The sequence below is a fragment of the Stegostoma tigrinum genome, chromosome 36 (genome assembly GCF_030684315.1).
Source record: "Stegostoma tigrinum isolate sSteTig4 chromosome 36, sSteTig4.hap1, whole genome shotgun sequence".
NCBI lineage: Eukaryota > Metazoa > Chordata > Chondrichthyes > Orectolobiformes > Stegostomatidae > Stegostoma > Stegostoma tigrinum.
In genome coordinates this window covers 93,642-115,013 of record NC_081389.1, presented here as the reverse complement: position 1 = coordinate 115,013, position 21,372 = coordinate 93,642, and the positions used below count along the sequence as shown (strand labels likewise).

The window sequence follows — 21,372 nt, the reverse complement described above, 5'->3', positions numbered from 1 at the left end:
CCTGAAAGGTACAGAGAGCGCTCGTGCACACCATGTACTCCTTCTTCAGGGTCACTGAGACATGGATGTAGCTACTGAAAAGGGGCAGATAGCACCACTGGCCACCCCCAAAGCCATGGCCCTTCCCTCCGACAGCCAGTCAAACATGCAGCATTTCCTCGTTATAAACATCAGCCAGGGCTTTTCTAATTGGCCTGGGTTAACAGCCGCAGTCAAAGATCTCAGAGTCAACATAATCCAACTGGTTCCAGTCACTCCACAGCCCTTCTGTATATTTTATTCCTGCAGGCAATGCTTTGATCAATCAGAATCAAACAGATTGATTTAAAATTTAAACAATGACTGGAAGGTAAACACCAATCATCCTGAATGGGTTCACTTTCCTTGACTACACATCTATTACTCAGAGACGATGTCTATCAAGTTAGTCTTTTGGAAAATGTCTCTCACTCTTGCTCTCTACGGTGTCCCCACCTTGAAAACCAGCATTCACTGCTATATCGCTGCAGTTTAACAAGTGAACATCATGCACTTCTTTTTCTCAGGGAGTAACCCTATTTGATTTCCAGAGTCCTGGTAGCTTGGATGTGAATCCTCACTGATAGATCGGCTTTGTTTAGAGAATGATATTGAACACTGCAGCTTGACATGGCGTTTAGCACTCTGGCTTCAGGTTTGGTAAATGAAGGAGAAACCATTTTCTGCACCAATAAGAAACAGGGACCCAGGTTTTCATCGCAGCGGTGATAATGGCAGAAGTGGCTCAAGGTTGGAAGGTTTTCCTCAGGGAGTAGAAATTCTAATCTTTGCAGGAATGGGTCTGGATGAGAATCTGGGTTATAGATGCATTGGAGATACGAGGGGTGGTGTATAAGGTACAGGAATGCTCCAGGGTTAAGGGGTTTTGGTTTGTATTGATGGTTATGCAGGACATCAAGTGCATGAGCAGGATGGTTTCTAATGGAGTTTATTACAAGTTGGAGCTTTTCAGTTCAGATGGCATGTTATCAATCTTCCCCAAAGTGCTATCGCACAGACAGGTCTCGCACCGAGCCCACATCTGCAGCGCGTAGTCCTGCTTTCATGCTGCAGTTGCTTTTCCTGGAACCCTGCCTTTCGAGAACATAAGTCTAAAACTAATCGCTGTGTGGCTAGTTTACCCCAAATCAGCCGTTGGATCGAGGATGTGTCCCATCGTTTCACTCTCGAGCGAAGGTGGTTTGGAAGAGATGTATCATGTATCATTTTTGGGAAAATAAATGAATTTGTTATTTGTGATAAATATCTCTGCATCTTATTTGCAACATGCACATGACATGCATTATGTAAGTGAGTAAAAACACTTCAATTATTCCACATTTCTTTCTGTTTTCAGACGTTCTTTCAGACATCATGATGCCTATTCAGCCACCAGCAAGAAATCACCTGGTGCAAAACATATCCTCCCAACAAAGAGACGTTTTCAAAAATAAGAAGTGCTTGCTCTTAGAAAGAAGGGTAAACTAACGCTCAGATGAAGGCAGTCAAGGCAGTGTTGGTCATCCAACATCATGAATAACTGCTTTGTGAAATTTGGCTCAAATGATTCAGAAAATTGACTTGAACAAAATAACCTGCCCCTAGAAATATGAACAATGAATGCCAGGCTCAAACAGGTGGACTCAGGATATAAGGTGAAAGTCAAAGGCTGCAGGGACTGGGTCAATTCTGCACTGGAACAACTACATTAGGGCCCAGGAAGTTACAAAAGACAAATTGTGCTGGAAAATCCATGCACGGACAAGAAATTTAAGGACTCAGATTCCGTAGTTGGGACTGGGTCAAATACAGACTGGACGACCTGTGCAGACACAAAGAAAAGTATAGACTGAGGAAAAAAGGGGATTTCCTTTGAGGGAATTTCTCATCAAGTAGACCTGCAGGCAACAGTTCTCATGGAAATATCCTGAGACACCAGTCTTCATTCATCAGGCATCACAATGCTGGTGGAAGACTGACCAGGCAAAGAGAAGGAAGACTGAGGGAGGAGTTCACGCACATACCCTGGCGAAAGAAAGCAATGCTCCAAAAACTTTAATGAGACCGAAGTATTCTACAGCAGCAGACTGTTTCTCCTCTGGTAACAGGGAACAATCTAAAATTGGCATGGTTGTGTACTTACTGCATCTAATTTATGAATGCAGCATATGTATACAGCTGCTTCTTCATGAACTCAAACTATCAGAAAATTACTTACAAATAGTCAGCTGCCTACATCCGGTAATTATTTTTATGAATCATGACAATCAGTAAATCCATGTCCAACTATTTGTACTGTTGATGGACCAAACTGAATCAGAATACTCCATACAATCACATATAATATTTCAAGCCATCTCTTTTTGATATTTCTTCCACTTTTATTTTGCATTTCAGTCCTAATTGCTTCAAGCCCTTATTTTCTCTGCACCAACATTTTGATCTTTAATATCAATGTTTGCTTCAATCATTCTTGTCTCCCCTACCATATAACATCTTCCACACTCTAAACGCTTCACTCAAACTGTTGTCGACACCCACTTCACATCACCATCCTTGAGTATGTCCTTTTCTGTTGGCAGGAAAGCCCAACATCAGGTGGCAACACAGTGGGAGACAGATACTCTGGGAGTGTTCACAAATATCTCTGGAGCCAATGAAGTTGCCTGGCATCAGGTGAAACATGGGCAAGGGAACTTCTGCTGACGATCACATACCACCCTCACCCGAGCACACCCTGCCACTGGATCTGATGTGAAGTCAACAGCGAATTAATGGATCGATTAGCAATATTTTCTGATAGAGAGTGGGATGGAAGGTGAAATGACTGAAGAAGATACAATTAACTGATCCATCGGGATTCGGGAAAGAATGGTATCTGAGTACTGCTATATGTTGATATGTCTTCATCAATTAGATGAACTGTACCAGATCAGGACAACAACATCAGTTGTAAAAACCACATAAATTGTATTCTCTTTGTCTGTTGCAAGACTGTATTGATGAGATTTATTATTGAGGTGTTACATATATTTCAAACATTGCATTAGCTTGTGCCACAGTATCAGATTGAAGTGTTGTATCAGCCTGTGGCTTGGAAATAATTTCATGTGTTACACTAGTTTAATATCGCAAATATGATCTCAGTGGCCCACTGTTATCACCTAACCATCAGGAAAGGGGACAGCCTCATCTGAGATTGGATTAGAACCATCAGGGCAGAGGCACTCTCTCATGTGAAACTTAATGATACAGTGTTAAAGTTGAGAGAATGAAATCGCTGAAAAAAATAAGCTTGATCTGGGTATTTGTTGATCATGTTTGAAGATGCTTAATTAATTGTGAACTGCATTATCCAAGTGAACTGCGTTACCAGATATACCCAATCAGCAGAGAATTAACTGCTTCTCTAATTTGTGTCTAATTTAAAATAATACATTGAGAGTTGCTGCAACCACAATATTCCCATGGAGCTCCCACAGCATATAAACACAATAACATCTAATGCAATCACACAAGGTTCGATGCAAACTGACTGCCTCCTTCTCAAACTGAGAGATCACTTCCATCAAAAAAATGCACTATCCAATTGATAGCCTTATAAAAATATACTACCTGATCCTAGTTGTTATTGGTGTTCCTGGTAAGTAGATATTACAATTGAATCGCATAAGCTTGTACCTGAACTGATTGTTGTGTTACTTTGTCCTTGAATGTGTCACATAGGAATCTGCTAAGCACCTTTATATCCATTCTGTGACAGTGTATTATTGGTTCAATTGAACTGAATTAAAGAGGTTATTATCTTAAGTTATCTCATTTCCGAACAAATTTTGTGTATTTCTATCAATGTTCTCACATCAGTTTATTGACTTGAGGAGAAACACATTCACTGTTAAAACCGACCTTAGCGAAGGGAAACAATTTGAGTAAAGTTAATTCTGGGAATGTCTCCCAGTGGAAATGTCTGAGCTGATGGCAAGTCAGCCAATTGGAGCAGCTCTGACCACAGTGACTGACTATGTATTTCTGGGAGTGTCAAGCAATGGATCCAACACATTCCCTTCTGGGTAAAATGTAAGAACAATAAGCCTAGAGAACAACAGATATTGAAGAATTTTCAGAGCTAGATAGAAAGGAATGAATGTATAACATGTACAGAGGAAGCAAAACAACATTGGCCCGTGAGGAGTATAAGAAGTGTGAGACAGACCAAAGAAAGCAATTAGGACAGCAAAGAGGTGGTATGAGAAAACAACAGGTGGGCAAGATTAGGGAGAAGCCTCAAATGTTGTACCTGTACATCAAGGAGAAAGCAATAACCATGTGACGACTTGGGTGCATTCTGGACCAAAGGAGCAATCAATGCGTGAAGATCACAGGACATTGGTAGAGTATTAAATGAGTACTTTAATCTGTCTTAAATAATCAATACTTTAATCAGGTGAAAGAAGATGAATATACAGAATTTGAGAAGCTGAATTGTGAAATTCTTTTTTAAAATTCTATTTTAATTCGAAAGACGGAGATTCAGTGGGGACCTGATTGAAGTCTACAAAATCATGAGGGGTATGGACAAAGGTTGATAGCAAGAAGCTTTTTCCCAGAGTGCAGGACTCAATTACTTGGGTTCATGAGTTCAAAGTGAGAGGAGGAAATTTTATGGGAGATATATGTGGAAAGTTCTTTACACAGAGGGTGGTGGGTGCCTGGAATGCGTTGCTAGACTCAGACACGTTAGTGTCTTTTAAGATGTATCTGGACAGGTACATGGATGGGCAGGGAGTGAAGGGATACAGACCCTTAGAAACTAGGTGACAGGTTTAGACAGAGGATCTCGATCGGTGCAGGCTTGGTCGGCTGAAGGGCCTGTTCCTGTGCTGTAAATTTCTTTGTTCTTTGTTCCTTGAAACGGGCAGAAGGTTGAAAAGCAGGTCCTTGAGGGTAGCAATATCTGAATTACTGCCGATGCCAAGTGTAAGTGAGAGTAGAAATAGGTGGATAGAGCAAATGATTGTGTGGCGAAGGAGCTGGTGTATGGGAGAAGGATTCACATGGAGATATATAGTCATAGAATCCCACAGCACAGAGACAGATCCGTTAGCCCAAACTAGTTCATCCTGGCCCCATAGATGTTATAGGAAGGATAGAAAGGTGGGCAATGGAGGGGGTAGAGTAGCATTTTTGTTTAGGGATAACATTACAGCTGTATGTGGGAAGGATATTCTGGGGAGCACATCCAGCGAAGTTATTTGAATGCATCTGAGAAATAGGAAAGGTAAGATTGCCTAATTGTACTACAGGCTGACCAAGAGTCAGAAATAAATTGAAAAGCAAATTTGCCAGGAGATCTCAGTTATCTGTAATAATAATAGGGTGGTAGTGGCAGGAGATTTCAACTTTCCAAACATAGGCTGCTACTACCATACTGTTAAGGCCTTGGATAGTGAGGAATTTGGTAAGAGTGTACAAGAAAATTTTCTTTTTCAATATGTGAATGTACCCACTAACAAAGCAGCAAAACCTGAATGTCTTTTGGGAAATAAGGCTGGGGAAGTGACTGAGGTGTAATCAGGGAACACTTTGCATCAAATGATCATAATTGCATCAGTTTTAAAACAGATATAGAAAAGGATAGGCACTGATCACTAAGTTAAATTTGTAAACTTAAGGAAGGAAAATATTGACAGTATTAGGCAAGAACTTCCAAAGGTTGATGGGGGCAGTTATTTGCAAGAAAAAGGGATAGCTACAATGTGGGATGCCTTCAAAATGAGACAATGAGAGTCCATAGACAGTATGTTCCTGCTCAGGTGAAGGTTAAGGGCAATAGGTGCAGGAAATGCTCGCTGTCTAGAGAAATTGAGGTTTTGCTTCAGAAAAAGAAGGAAGCATATGTCAGGTGTAAACAGGTGTAGACAGGATCAAGTGAATCCCCAGAAGAGCATAACGGTGTTTGGAGTACACTGAAGAGGGAAATGGGCAGTGCAAAAAGTGGACATGAGATGGCTGTGGCAAATAGGTTTAAGGAGAATCCAATGAGATTCTAAAAATGTATTCAGGGCAAAAGGGTAACTAGAGGGAGAATAACTGCCCTTTAAAGATAAACATGGCAACCAATACGTGGAACTGCAAGAGCTGGGTGAGATATATGAAACAAGTATTTTGCATCAGTGTTTAGCATGGAGAAGGATATGAAAGCTGGACAAATAAATCAGGCTAGGGAGGTGATTGCTGGGCCATTTGCTGAGCTATTTATATGATGGAAAGCCAAAGCTGAGGTGCCGAAAGACTGGACAGTGGCTAACATGGCGCAATTATTTAAGAAATCTGGTAAGCAGAAGCCAGGGAACGATAGACTGATGAGCCTGTCATCAGTGTTAACAAGGTGTAGCACTGGATGAACACAGCAGGCTAAACAACATCAGAGGAACAGGAAGGCTGACATTTTGGGCAGGAATGTTTGTTGGAAGCTCGGGATTTAGACACTTTAATGAAATAGGGAGGGTGGTAAAAGAATCAGGGGAGTGGCATTGCTAGTCAGGGCTATTATCGCGCCTACTGAAAGGCAGTTCGAAAATGATATCTCTACAGAGTCAGTTTAGGTTGAAGTCGGGAACAAGATAGGAGCAATCACTTTGTTGGGTTTGTTTTTTATGGACCCCCAAATAGTTGCAGAGAAGTGGAGGAGCGGATTGGGAGGCAGATACTGGAAAGGTGCAGAAGTCACAGGGTTGTTGTCATGGATGACTTCAACTTTCCAAATATTGATCGGAAACTTTTTAGTTGTAATAGTTCAGATGAAAGGGATTTTGTCCAGTGCATTCAGAAAGGATTCCTGACACGGTACGTAAATAGACCAACACGAGGAGAGGCCACTTTGGATTTGGTGCTTGACAATGAGCTGGGTCAAGTGTTGGACTGGTTGGTAGGAGAGCATTTTGGTGGTAGCGATCATAAATCTGTTACTTTTACAATAGTCATCAAAAAGGGTACATACAGTAGGGTAAGGTTTATAATTGGGGGAAGGGTAATTCTAATTCTGTTAGGCAAGAACTGGGTAACATAAAATGGGAACAGATGCTGTCAGGGAAGAGCACTATTGAAATGTGGAGATTGCTTAAGGAACACATACTGCTTGTGATTGATATGTTTGTCCCTGGCAGGCAGGGAAGATTAGATTCCCTCCAGTGTGGAAACAGGACCTTTGGCCCAACAAGTCCACACCACCCCACGAAGCATCCCACCCAGACCCATCCCCTCTATAACCCACACACCCCTGAACACTACAGGCAATTTAGCATGGCCAATCCATCTAGCCTGCGCATCTTTGGACTGTGGAGGAAACAGGAGCACCCGGAGGTAACCCACGCAGACACGGGGAGAATGTGCAAACTCCACACAGACAGTCACCCGAGGCTGGAATCAAAGCCAGGTCCCTGGTGCTGTGAGGCTGCAGTGCTAACCACTGAGCCACTGTGCCACCCCAAATGCAGTAATATGAGGGAGCCTTGTATCTTGAGAGAGGTTGAGTGGCAAGTTAAGAGGAAGAAGGATGCTTATATAAGGTTTAGAAAACAAGGAACGGAAAAAAGCTTGAGAAGGATACAAGTTATCCAAGAAAGAGCTGATTAAGTGGCATAGGAGAGCTATAAGGGTCATGAGAAAATGATGGCAGATAGGATCAAGGAGAGCTCCAAGGCTTTTTATATGTAAGTAAAGAATAAGAGAATGACCATTTAAAGGGTAGGGTTGATCAAGGATTGTAGAGAGAATTTGTGCACAGAGCCTAAAGAGATAGGTGAGGTCCTTAATGAATATTTTTCTTCAGTGTTCACAACTGGGAGGGACCTGGCTGTAGGGGAGGACAGTGTGAAACAGGCTGGTAGGCTAGAGGAGGTCGATATAGGTCAGGAAGACGTACTAGGAATTTTGAGGAACTTGAAAATAAATAAGTCCCCTGGGCCTGATGGGATTTATCCAATGATTCTATGGGAAGTAAGGGAACAGATCGCAGGGCCTTTGGTGATGATCTTTTCATCTTCTCTGTCCACGGGCATAGTGCCAGAAGATTAGAGAGTGGCAAAAATCATTCCCTCATTCAAAAAAGTCAATAGGGATAACCCCAAAAATTACAAACCAGTTAGTCTTACTTCAAAAAAAAAAAAGTGGTGGGAAAATTATTGGAAAGGGCTCTGAGAGATAGGATTTATGATCACTTTTTATAGCACAGTTTGATTTGTGATAGTTAGCATGGATTTGTGAGGCGTAGATCATGCCTCACAAACCTTACTGAATTCTTTGAAAAGGTGATCAAACACATGGATGAATCTAGAGTAGTGGATGTGGTATACATGGATTTTAGTAAGGTGTCTGACAAGGTTCACCATGGTGGGTCCATGCAGTTAAAGTAAGAAGGCATGGGATAGGGGGAAATGTGGCAGATTGGATTCAGAATTGACTGACCCTTGGAAGATAAAGGGTGACAAGTAGACAGAAAATATTCAACGTCGTGCTCAGTTATGGATGGTGTACCACAAGGATCTGTTCTGAATCCTCTTCTATTCATGATTTTTGGAAATGAATTTGGATGTAGGGGTGAAAGGGTCAATTAGTAAGTTTGCAAACCTTATGAGGGTGGATTGAGTTGTGGACAGTGCGGAGGTCTGTTCTAGGTACAAAGGGGCATTGATAGGATACAGAGCTGGGCTGAGAAATGGCAGATGGAGTTTAATCTTGAGAAGTGTGAAATGATTCATTTTGGAAGGACAAATTTGAAAGCAGAATACAGGGTTAACGGAAAGATTCTTGGCAGTGTGTAGGAGCAGAGGGATCTTGGGGTTCAAGTCCAAAGTTTGCTGAAAGCTGCCACCCAGGTGGACACACCTGGGCCATCTCCAACACATCGCTCACCTTCCTGGACCTCTCAGTCTCCATCTCAGATAACCAGCTAGAAACTGATGTCCATTTCAAGCCCACTGACTCCCACAGCTACCTAGAATACACCTCCTCCCACCCACCCTCCTGCAAAAATTCCACCCCCTATTTCCAATTCCTCCGCCTCCTCTGCATCTGCTCCCAGGATGAGGCATTCCACTCCCGCACATCCCAGATGTCCACGTTCTTCAAGGACCACAACTTTCCCCCCGCAGTGGTCGAGAAAATGAGAAAACAAGTGCACTGTAGACCAGTTAACCTGGAGGAACCACTTTGGTTCATTAGTTTGGTTCTTGTGATGAAATGATCCTTCCTATAAGAGGCCATAATTCGAGTTTACGAGAATGAGTGATCAATACAATCTGACAAGAAAAGATATTCTAATTTTATTTCTTCTTGAAACATGTAAGATCCAGAAGGAAGTCAACAGAATAACAGAGGTTATCTCCCTGACAGGAAAATCCAAAGCATAGCAACATATTCTCGATGCAAAGGGTCACTGGTGTAGGATTGGTGAGGTGAAATTTCTTTATTCAAAGGCAAGTAAATTCTGAAATTCTCTACGGCAAATGTTCCAAAATTAAATATATTCAAAACTGAGACTTATATTTAGGGCCCTAGAAAGTGTTGTAGAACACTCAGAACTCAGGGTTCACATGCATAGTACATTGAAAGTTGTGCGTTGAGTAAGCAGACTGTGATGAGTTGATGAATATTGTTTGGCTCAAGAGTAGGCCAGATTTTGCAGACAGACTTTAATGTGGATAAGTGGGAAATTGTCCATTGCAACTGGAAAAGATAAGGGCAAATTATGATTTAAATAAGAAGCAGATTCAAAGTGCGTCAGTGTAGAGGGATCTGAGCATCTTTGTGCATGAATCACAGGATGTATGCAGGTGCAGCTGATTATAAGGAAGGCAAATGGAAACCTGGCATTTATTCAAAAAAGACTGGATTATTAAAGTAAAGAAGTGTTGTTGCTACTGTATAAGGCATTAGTGAGACCACACTTGGAGTACAGTGTCCAGTTTTGTTCTCCTTAGTTGAGGAAGAATTTGCTGGCACAGGAGGCAGCTGAGAGGAGGTTCACAACTTTGATTACAGGAGATAAAGAGCCGTCAGATGATAAACAGTTAAACAGTTAGGGCTTATAGTCACAGGAATTCAAAAAAATGATGGGAGTTTGATTGGGGTATAGAAGATGCTGATGGGGATTGATAAGGTGGGTGTTGAACAGATGCTTTCCACTTGTGCGATAGTCTTGAACAGGAGGGCATAGAAATTGAATGACGGAATGTAGGTTCAAAACTGAGCAGAAAGCATTTCTCCCAGAGAGTTATGAATCTGTGGAGCTCGTTGCCCCAGAGTGTGTGGGAAGCAGAATCAATCAATAACCTCCAGAAAAAAATAGGTCAGTTTTTGACGAGAAATTGGATAGAGGACCATAGGGGACAGGATGAAAGTGGAGTTGAGACCAGGATAAGATCACCCATGATCATGATAAATGGTGGAGTTGGCTCAAAGGGTTGAGTTACGAACTCTCACTTCTAATTGCTAGATTTCCATGTTTCAATGTGTAGAATCTGGAGAGAGTATGGACACATCAGCAACTGTGTATGAATTCTGAATTCAGATTCAAGATAAACGCCCACTGCAAGGCAAAGCAAAATCTCAGCTTTTATAAAATTGTAACAAAACTGAATATAGTCACTCCAAAAACCAGGAAGTTTCTGATCTTGATAGTATCTAAACTGTGGATGGGATAGGTATAATCCTGGAATAGATTAGGTTCTGAGTTAGTTCCAATCCTCTCACAGGGTCCTTATCCATTCAGGGCATGAGTTTGATCTCACTGAGAGTCTGATGCATTTGAAGCCTGTTCCTTGAAGTCAGGAATTTTGGATGGTTTACTTCACGAACACTGCTTGTTATAATCCGTATCATGGCAGTTGTAAATGGAGATGATGGTGGGTTCTTAGCACATTGCACTTAGGACTGAATATTTTGTTTTATTTATCGTTTTGAAATCTATTCTATCTTTTATAACATGCTGAATTTCCATCCCTCCTCTTTGAGTCAGATACAGAGTGCACTGACAAATAAATTATAATTGTGTTTTGTCTCCTCTCACTTTTTTTTAACAGTTAATTTACTGGCGATTGTCATTCTGTCCCAGGGTAAGTGTGGCCTCTGCACCTGCACCTCTCGGTACCTGGTTTCCATGGCATCTGCAGACCTACTCGTCATCATCACCGAGGTCATGCTGTGGCGCGTACTTTATTATTATGTCCCGGGATCTTTCCTATATATTACACCTGTATGCAGTGTTATAAATGTCCTGAGATGTGCAGCAACTGACTGTTCTGTTTGGTTCACCGTCACTTTCTCCTTTGATCGGTTTGTCGCCATTTGTTGCCAAAAACTGAAAACAAAGTACTGCACTGAGAAAGTAACCCTGTTGGTTTTATCAATAACTTGCATTCTGTCCTGTTTGAGAAGTGTCCCCCTTTACTTTACACTTGAAGCTGGTGAGGTAATCAACAATATCCCATGGCTCTGTTATATAAAACCAAACTTTCATACTGACCCGGGATGGATAGGATTTGATTGGTTTGACAAGATTATGAATCCATTGCTGCCTTTCACTGTAATTCTGTTGCTCAATGTTTTGACTGTCCGACACATCTTAGTGGCCAGTCGTGTTCGTAAAGGACTAACGGGCGGAAGAAAAGCACAGAATCATATTGACCCAGAGATGAAGAGCAGAAAGAAATCGATGATTTTGCTTTTCAGCATATCTGGCAGCTTCATTCTTCTGTGGCTGGTGTATGTCTTACATTTCTTATATTATAGCACAAGTGGTGTAAATACAAGGGATTACAACAACTCAGAATTCACATTTCAACGTGTCGGCCTTATGCTGCGGAATTTAAGTTGCTGTACAAATACCTTTATTTATGTGGCTACTCAGTCAAGGTTTAGAGAGCAACTCAGGAAACTGGTGAAATACCCAATGACATCAATGATGGAAGTCGTTCATGAACAAACCAATGGGGAGCATTTTAGAGGCAGATTCCAGTGATTTGAGTTCGCAGACATGGAATTTTTGTCCAAAGACTGTCAATAGAGTCAAAAGCAAGAGAAGTGCAAGCTGTGAACATGTGTTAAATGGAGGGCCAGTTGTGATCCAGACTGAAAGAGGTATGGTGCTGGCTGCATAAGAGGACAGGAAAAGTCCACCCCAATATCTCAAACAAGTGATGTGTTCGATTTCAGTGATAATGGGAACTGCAGATTCTGGAGAATCCAAGATAACAAAGTATGGAGCTGGATGAACACAGCAGGCCAAGCAGCATCTCAGGAGCACAAAAGCTGACGTTTCGGGCCTAGACCCTTCATCAGAGAGGGTCAGCTTTTGTGATCCTGAGATGCTGCTTATCCTGCTGTGTTCATCCAGCTTCACACTTTGTTATTGTGTGTTCGATTTCATCTTACTGTTACTCAAGAAATGCAAATTAAATAAGCCTCTTCTTATGAAAGCACCGATTTTCTCTCTTTTCAGAAATAATCTATTGAGCCTGTCTTCCTTCCATTCTGGTGAGATCTTCAAGACCAATTTCTTTTCCCTCACTTAAATCCATCCCAACCTCAATAATTCACTCTCTCTCTTTCTGGTCCACTCTGTCAGTCCTCTCTTTCTCTCTTACTCTTGCTTGTCACTCATTAAGTTCATTCCCAATTTTTCTGATCAGTCAATTACCCTCCAGATTTCACTGCCTTTGGTCACTGTCTTTGTGTTTGTGAGACACCATAACAGTGTGTGTGAGGTGGTGCTGTCACATATCAGTGTGGATAGATGATTTATTGTCTCAAATGATACTGAGAGTGGACGTTCATGGGTGTTATTTAGATTAGCAAATCTACAGGGAGAAAATCCAGGACCTCAACCTTTTCCAAGTTATGTGTTAGGCATGGATGGTATGGCAGAGATTGCTAGATTTGCTCATGAAGCAAACATATCTTGAAAAATAAGTTATGAAGTTGATATAATGTGACATCAAAGGGCTATGAAAAGGAGTTAAGTGAGTTAGAAAATATCGAGTTAATGGACTTCAATCTGGAGAGGTGTGCAAGCGTCTGTTTTGGACAGAAGAATGAAAAGAAGCACATTATGAGCAATGAGTTGAAGGATCATGGAGAGATTTTGGATTCTGTCTGTGTGCAGAGATAGCCAGTGTCTGGACGGGAGTGCAGGGAGTGAGGCGGAACCCTCAAGGTAGCAGTGGAGAAGGTTCAGGTTTTGCAATTTGCCGTATTTGTTGGCTAAATTAACCGTCATTATCCATCACTAATTGTGTTTGAAATTAATACAGTAAACCTTCGAAACTGAGCAGGTCTGGCAGCATCTGTAGGAAGAAAACAGAGTTAATGCTTCGAGTCTGGTGACTCTTCATCAGAACTGATAGCAGTTGGTCATAAATAGTACTTATCCTAAAAACTGGGTTGGGAGGTGGTATGGTGGGAAAGGGAAGGGGTGAGCAGGTGGTAGAAATACAGCCCAAAGAGAGAAAGAGAGAGAGAGAGAGAGAGAGAGGTGTGACAATATGTGCCTTTAAGAGGGATTTATTCTGTTTGGTTTCTCTTCACGAGCAGGTTGTGAAGCAAGTGCTGACTTATCTGCTCCATGAAAAGTAGAGTAAGTAGTTTTGTTTAAAGTAAACAAAAGAAGCAGGAATGCGCAGATTCAGGCTCACATAGACCCACGGTTTTAGTTTTGCACTTAATTGTTGAATTTGGGCTTTTGGAGTTGAAACTGCCAGATACAGCTCTCTCTCTCTCTCTTTCTCTATCTGTCTCTCTGTGTGCTGCTAGTTTCATCCTGTTGCTGATCCTTCTCCTGGACTGAAATCTGTTGAATTGCTGGATTTGTCTTTGCCAGGCTGTGTTCATGGGATGTGATAATGGGAACTGCAGATGCTGGAGAATCCAAGATAACAAAGTGTGGAGCTGGATGAACACAGCAGGCCAAGCAGCATCTCAGGAGCACAAAAGCTGACGTTTCGGGCCTAGACCTCTCTGATGAAGGGTCTAGGCCCGAAACATCAGCTTTTGTGCTCCTGAGATGCTGCTTGGCCTGCTGTGTTCATCCAGCTCCACACTTTGTTATCTTGTGTTCATGGGATGTTGCTTTATTGGATCAGTTGGTGAGCAGTAGTTAATACATTATTTAAATATTTCAGTGGTGTAAAAGTTTGGTCAATTTTTTGTTTGCATTTTAATTATTGTGTAATGATAAAGTATGTTTTTCTTTAAGCAGTTTGACCATGCAAATTGAATCTGGAATGAAGCACCATTTACTTACCTGGAAATAAAAGTTAGCATACAGAGTATCTCCTTGCCGTTTTTTGGGAGGTTTGGTCTGTTCCATAACATTTGAAAGGGGTGAATAACCAAGGAGTTAATGGATAGCAGGCCAGTACAGAAGAGAAGTTGAATATCTCATAATAAACATGAAGGACAGGGAAAAGCTGTGCAATGGGAGAACGAGTGAGCTTCCCATCAGCCCTGTTCCACCTTCTGTTCGGATCCTGGCTGATCCCTTCCTTCAAAGTTCAACATTTGTTCTTTTCCCACACGCACGCACACTTTCAGCTTTTGGAAATCAATCTGTTTCTTTCTTTAAAAATATTTCAGTGCCTTCTCCTCCACAGCCTTTTGTGGTAGAGGTCACGAGGTGGTCACCATTCTCTGAGCGAAGACACTTGTCATCGTCTCAGTAGGAAGTGGTGTCCCTATGTATCCTGAGACTGTGGTCCCTTTATCTGGAGTCCCAGACCAGGGAAAGCATGATCATTATCTTGAGCCCTGGCAAAATTCGATACACATCAATGAGACACTTCACCTTCATAAATCATCCAGTGAGTGCAGGGCCACTCAACCTCAACACCCCTCATAGGGCTAACATGGCACAGCAGGAATTATTCTGGGAAAACCTTACTGCTGTCACTTCACAGCAGGTATCAGTTTCTGCAGGTCCCTGGAACAAGAATGTTCGTAATACACCAGCTGTGGTCTCGCCAATAGTACAAACTTTCAAGCTGTAGGAAATCCTCGTGTACCGACATGCTGTTTGCCTTTCTAACGCCTTGCTACACCTTCATTTTTGATTTCAATGACCACTGGACAAGGATGTCTACACAGTCATAGATTCATATAACATGAAAACAGACCCTTCAGCCCAACCCGCCCATGCCCAAACTAAACTGTTGCCATTTGCCTATGTTTGGCTCAAATGCCTCTAATTCTTTCATATTCTTGTACTTGTCTGAAACGTCTTCTAAACTTTGTGACTGTTCCTGTATCTACCGCTTCCTTTGGCAGTTCGATCCACACACAAACCACCCTCTGTGTGAATAGGTTGACCCTCAGGTCCGTTTTAAATCTCTCACCTCTCACTTTAAAATTATGCTTTCTAGTTTTGAACTCCCCTCCTCAAGGGAAAAGAGTTTTTCTGTTCACCTCATCCATACCCCTCATGATTCTTCAACCACTATAACGTCACTCACTCCTCAGCTTCTGACACTCCAGTGAAAAACTATCCCATCATATCCATCCACTCTTTATGGACGCCAATATTGTTCCCTTCTATCCTTGTCTGAATAATACTCTGACATTGTTAATTTTTACCTCTGTGGATAACTTCACATTTGCTTCTTCCACATGGTTACCCAATTTGTTTATATCATTCTGAAGGCTCTTTACCTGCTCTACATCAGTCACAATGATGCACAGTTTTGGATTATCATCACACCTGGTCATTTTGCCATGGATTCACTTATTCAAATTGCTGCCATGCATTGTATAATGCTAGGTCAGTTTGTAGAACAACTACACTCTGATCGTGACAAATAACAACACCTTCCCATCATGAACCAGTTCAACTCCCCCTCAAACTCCATTGTTGACATGTCCATCCTAGGCTTCCTCCAGTGCCACAGTGATGCCACCCAGAAACTGGAGAAGCAACACCTCACATTCTGTCTTTGGAGGCAACAATCCAATGATCTCAATGTGTACTTATCAGTTTCAAAATCTCCCCACTCCCGGCCTCATCCCATGATCAACCTTCGCTCCCATCCCTGCCTCCTTGACCTGACACAACCTATCCATCTTCTCTCCCAACTATCAAATCCTCCCACCTCACTGACCAATCCCCACTACTCACTACCTGCCTCACTTATCGCCATTCCCAACTACCTTCCCCAGCCCCACCCCTCCTCTTGCGATTTATTTCTGAGCTCCCTATCCCCTCCCCATTTTTAAAATTTATTCATCGATGCGGTGAGGGTTTCACTGGCCAGACAGCATTTAGTATCCATCCCTAATTGCTCATAGGGCAGTTGTTGTGGGTCTGCAGTCACATGTAGACCAGACCAGGTAAGGATGGCAGTTTTCTTCCCTGAAGGAAGTTTGTGAACCAGATGGGTTTTTCTTGACAATCGACAATGGATTCATGGTCTTCATGAGATTCTGCATTCCAGGTATTTTATTGAATTAAAATTCCACCATCTGCTGTGGCGGGGTTTGAATCTGGGTCCCCAGAACATTATCTGGGTCTCTGGATTTACAGCCCAGCGATATTATCATGAGGCCATTGCCTCCACTATTTCTGAATATGGGTCCCGACCCCAAACGTCAGCTTTTCTGCTCCAGTGGTGCGGCCTGTCCTGCTGTGTTCCTACAGCTCCACACTGTGCTATCTCTGACCCCGGCTTCGGCTGTTCTTCCTATCTCAGAGTCAGTTTGTGATCAGTTTGCTGTGCTGGAAAGCTGTGAAATATTCAATGGGATGTATGAATCCTTGAAAGGTGCTATTAAGTCCAAATTGTTGTGGAGATTGTCAATTTTCAGGTTTCGTTGGAGACAGAGTGCCCATCTCCTCCAACTACCTCCCAAGAGAACCCTGGGCCCATTACGTTTATCAAGAAAGGTTTGCTATAATCTTTAAGTTCTGAAAGAAACCCCGATCTTCATCTGGAAATCGTACCCATAGGAGATAAATAGAACATCTGTTTGATAAATTGGCAAAGTAGCACCTGCAATAATAGAGATAACATGCTGACATGCGAGTCCCTCGATGTCTCACCAATGAAGTCATGAATTGAACGAGTTTTTTTATCATTCTTTTCAGTTTCATCTGTGTTCTCCCTGTGTTACGATCAAAAGGTGCTGACAAATTTCAAAATGAGCACACTTTGACTGTTCCTATTATTGCTGCTCACGATCCCCGTGTCAGATGCGGCTGAACTGCACAACGATGCCTTGGCTCACATTGTTCACCGATAGGTGTAACTGAAACAGGTCTTACCTGACCAGTTCTATGAGCTGGTGGCTGCACTCAAGCTTCAGTCTGATCTGAGCCTCCCTGCCTGTCACAGGCTGATAATAAATGGAGAGGACACAGCAGGTATAGAGAGTGCTCTGTAGCTGATGATCACCAAGCCTGCTTCCTGAAGTTGATCAAGCTGCTTGGCCTGCTGTGTTCATCCAGCTCCACACTTTGTTGTCTTGGATTCTCCAGCATCTGCAGTTCCCATTATCTCCACCAGTCCATGCCTGGTCCATTTCCCTCCAAAACTTTCCTATTCATGTATTTATCCAAATGTTTTTTTAAACCTTGTAACTGTACTCACATCCATTCCTACCTTTGGAAGTTCATTCTACATGCGAATCATTCTTTGTGTCAAAAAAAAGTTTCCCCGAACGTCCATTTTAAATCTCTCTCTTCTCAACTTAAAAAGCCCCCACATCTTGAAATGCCCCTTCCTAATGAAAAGACACCCACCATTAACCTTATCTATACCCCTTATGATTTTATAAACCTCTGTAAGGTCACCCTACAACCTCCTACGTTGCAGCCTGAAACGTCCCAGTCTGTTTCTCCTTATTACTCAAAACTTCCATATTGTTCCTGTATCTGACTGTCTATTGATTTGTCCATTCGTCATGATCACATTTGGCATTGAGGCAGCGTGTTGTGAATCAGTCAAAGTAACCAAAAATGAAACTGCAGCAAGTTCTCAAGGCCGCTAGTGGCATTCTGTGATTCATTGCAGGAGGACTTGCCCCACAAAGATGAGTAAAAACGTTCTGCTTCAGTCATGCAGGGCAGTGGTGAGACCATGTCTGGAATGCTTTGGTTTTGTGGCTTTGGAATCCTTGTTTAAGGCAGTATGCAGATACGTTGGAGATAGTGCAGAAGATGTGTGATAATTTGATACTTTCAATCAGCAGGCTAAATCTGAAAGAAAGACTTTGTACAGACTCCCCTTCTGTTCACAGGGATTCAGAGTAATCAGCAATGACCGCATTATAAGGCTCGGAATGGTGTTGACAGGAGGGAATTGGAATGAATGTTTGTTCTTGTGGGTTAGTGTAGAAACTTGGGTAAGGTTTCAAATTTTTTTTTTCCTTTCCAGTCAGAGCTTTGGTTTTATCTATTTCTTTCTCAGAGAGCTGTGCAACACTGGAATTTCTGCCTCACAACGGAATAGAGGCAATTTCAGTGAATGTTAAAGTTGAGATGGACAGGTTCTTCTTTGAGAAGATAATCAGGGAAAGATGGGAAAATGGAATTGGAAACAAGAGCGAAGGCATGTTCTATTGGAATACCAAATATTGTCCTACTGACCCCAGTGTTTGAGTCTTTCTCCACATCCTAATGCTCATCTCTTCTGTCTGCCGTCCCCTTTTTCCACCCCTCTCTCATTGCTGATGGAACCTTCCATCTTTCCAGCTCATTGTCTGGCAAGTTGAGACTGTGTTGAAGAGAAATTACTTTGGGCAGAGGGTTCTGGGATTTTTGAACTTCTTTGTCACAGAGAACTGTGGGGCAGAGTCCTTGTGTATGTTTAAGGCTGAGACAGAGTTTTGATTAATAGGGGAATCAAGGGAGACAGCGAAAGACTAGGGAATTGGACGTGAGGCTTGTTGGGTCAGTTCACATCTCTGTTTTCTCACAATATCGCACTACATTGTTTCTTTCCATTCATTTTCTCTGTTCTCATACAAAACCACTTGACTTTTTCCATCTTTGGTTACTTCTACATATCCCTACAATTCTCTCCGTCCCATTGCCTGTCACCCCGGCTCTCTCTTTAAACCTCACAAGTGAGGGCCCAGGATTTACCAGAAGGCTGGGATAGGGAAAAAAAAATCAATCAACATGGAACATCCAATGTAAGAAATTGAACTTTGAATTGCAATTTTCAAGTTTTCTCTAAAATGTTTGGCAGTGTTCCAAATAATTCATCTCAAACTGGGCCTATTGACACAGCAAAGAGAATGGTTCATCTTGACTCACATCCTGACTTTATCCCTTTCAGTTTCTGGTTCATGGCCAAGTGCATGGCCACCAATTATGAGAAAGAACATTTCACCTTCCTGGTGGCTTTGCCTGCTTCCCAGTGTGGAAAAATCGACAGACATGCAAACTTCAACCCCAGCCTCGTAGGTCTTTCTTTTATTGCATAGAATGTGACCTCTTCCCTAAATAACCCAGGCCTAAATTACATTGCCTTCTTCCTGAACAGCGGAAGGCATTGCCCAGAAAGTAAATTGCTGTCCCCCGACCAGATCAAAAGAAACAGCAGTGCAGTTCAGCTTTTGCAAATCTGCTGAATGACAGAACCCAGAACAATAACCAACGGGTGGGCTGTATCGTTCTCTACACCACCTACAGCCCATGCCTAGATCATTGTTTCAGTAGTACGGGGAATTGCGACATCATCCCTGCATTCCAAAATTCCTCATTTTGGGATATAGGGACTGAAGCAGGCATTTACAGGTATTTCGTTTTCAGTAAAATATGCACATGATGCAGTTCTGAGCCGACATCAGGAAATCCAGGATAAACTGGCTGCAATGGGGAATAGGGGGTTTCATATCAGAAGGTGTGATGTAGAAAGCCAGATCAGTCACTCTGAATGCTCTGCACCTGAATACTGCATCAACGATTGAATTAACACATTCGGGGACCTGGGAATTTCTGTAAACGGCTGCCAGGCCTATTGCAAATCAGTATAACAATCTAAATTTACCAACATACTCTAATAACCTTTCTGCTTATCTTTCAACAAATCATACAAGATGTCATCGCTGAGAAACAAGTCAATCATCAACTCAATAAATTCAAGAATTTCTCACACTCAAAATAGATTTCATTCACAAATTCTTTCTCCTGCCCATTAAAACTTGTGAAAAATCAACACACAATACTGTTCCCACATTCTCCATGTCATTCTTATTCTAACCCTGCTCATCACTGCACATAGAGACATTTGATAATAATAGGAAGGGTATGCAGTAACATTCAAACCTGGTGCTGGAGATGAGTATGAAGTAACTACACTGAGGCCAGTGTCTATCTCCAGGTCACCCTTTATTTACACATGAACTGTCCTGACTTTAGCACTGCCTCATTCAGAGCAAGTACCTGCATCTCTGACATTCACCCTTCTTATCTGTCAGCCAGGGCTCCCCAATTTGGGCTGTTAGTCTGGCCCAATCAGGGAACACATACTGAGTGAAGTGCAGCTAGCCAACCTGGTCACAACCATTGCAGTATGTCCACAGAAAATCAAACACACACTAAAAATAAACAATTACATATTCAGAGTAAAGGAAGGAATGAGGCCAAACTGGGGAGGGAAAGGGAGCTCCATGTTTGGGGTGGCCCAGAGAGTGGAACAAAATCTCATGGGAAGGAGACCAGTAAAGAATGAGGGTTTAATTGCCTGAATGAAACATTCCATTTATGAAATGGTTTAAGAGTTTGAGTGCACATCATGCACAGTTTCCCCGATGTGTACTACTCTTTCAATCATTGATATCTGCAATTTATGTATTATTTCCGATTGTTCTCTCTCCAATTTTGTGCTGTTGAAATTGGTTGAACAGCAGATATATCATTTCTTTGCACAGCTGTATTCAGTGAAATGAGTTGCATGCATAAATTGATGTGATTTTTCCTTTTTCTATCAAATGCCTATAAAATGAAGTTAATCCCACTGTTGAACATCAATCTGCTGTTGGATGTGTGATGTGTCTCATTTACCTGCCACTTATTCCTGTTGATGAGTTGTGTTTCTGTTTTGTGAAGAAATATGAATGAGCAGGGCCAGTAATGGCAATGCCCATTGGTGATTCTCCAACATTGCAGCTGAAAAGTCGGGGAGGGGAGGGGGATGAGGTCCACAAGAACTATTACGGAGGGAAAGGGAGAGACAAGTGGTGTATGTGGGAGCGCCAAGACAGTGAGGAGAATGAATTGCAGCCTGAAGGGGAATCTGGCTGGACTCTCAAAGGCCTGGGCTAAGTGAAAGAGGACACAAAGGATTCACTCACAGGAACAGAAGA

At 42.2% G+C, this 21,372-nt stretch overlaps 1 protein-coding gene across 1 annotated transcript; it reads left to right on the top strand.

Annotated features, from left to right (window-relative positions):
- Nucleotides 1-3,479: 3,479 nt before the first annotated feature.
- LOC132206355 (probable G-protein coupled receptor 139) lies at nucleotides 3,480-13,942 on the top strand. Its single transcript, XM_059640161.1, has 2 exons — nucleotides 3,480-3,661; nucleotides 11,100-13,942. The coding sequence occupies exons 1-2, from the start codon at nucleotides 3,595-3,597 to the stop codon at nucleotides 12,035-12,037; spliced, it is 1,005 nt and encodes a 334-aa protein (XP_059496144.1). The 5' UTR covers nucleotides 3,480-3,594; the 3' UTR covers nucleotides 12,038-13,942.
- The last annotated feature ends 7,430 nt before the right edge of the window (nucleotides 13,943-21,372 follow it).

What these genes read in the sequence shown, in the direction of transcription:
- LOC132206355 (XM_059640161.1), top strand. Translation starts at nt 3,595, where the DNA reads ATGCACTATCCAATTGATAGCCTTATAAAAATATACTACCTGATCCTA. An exon ending in AGTTGTTATTGGTGTTCCTG is followed by an intron (nt 3,662 to 11,099) that starts GTAAGTAGATAT and finishes TTTTTTTAACAG; the next exon opens with TTAATTTACTGGCGATTGTC.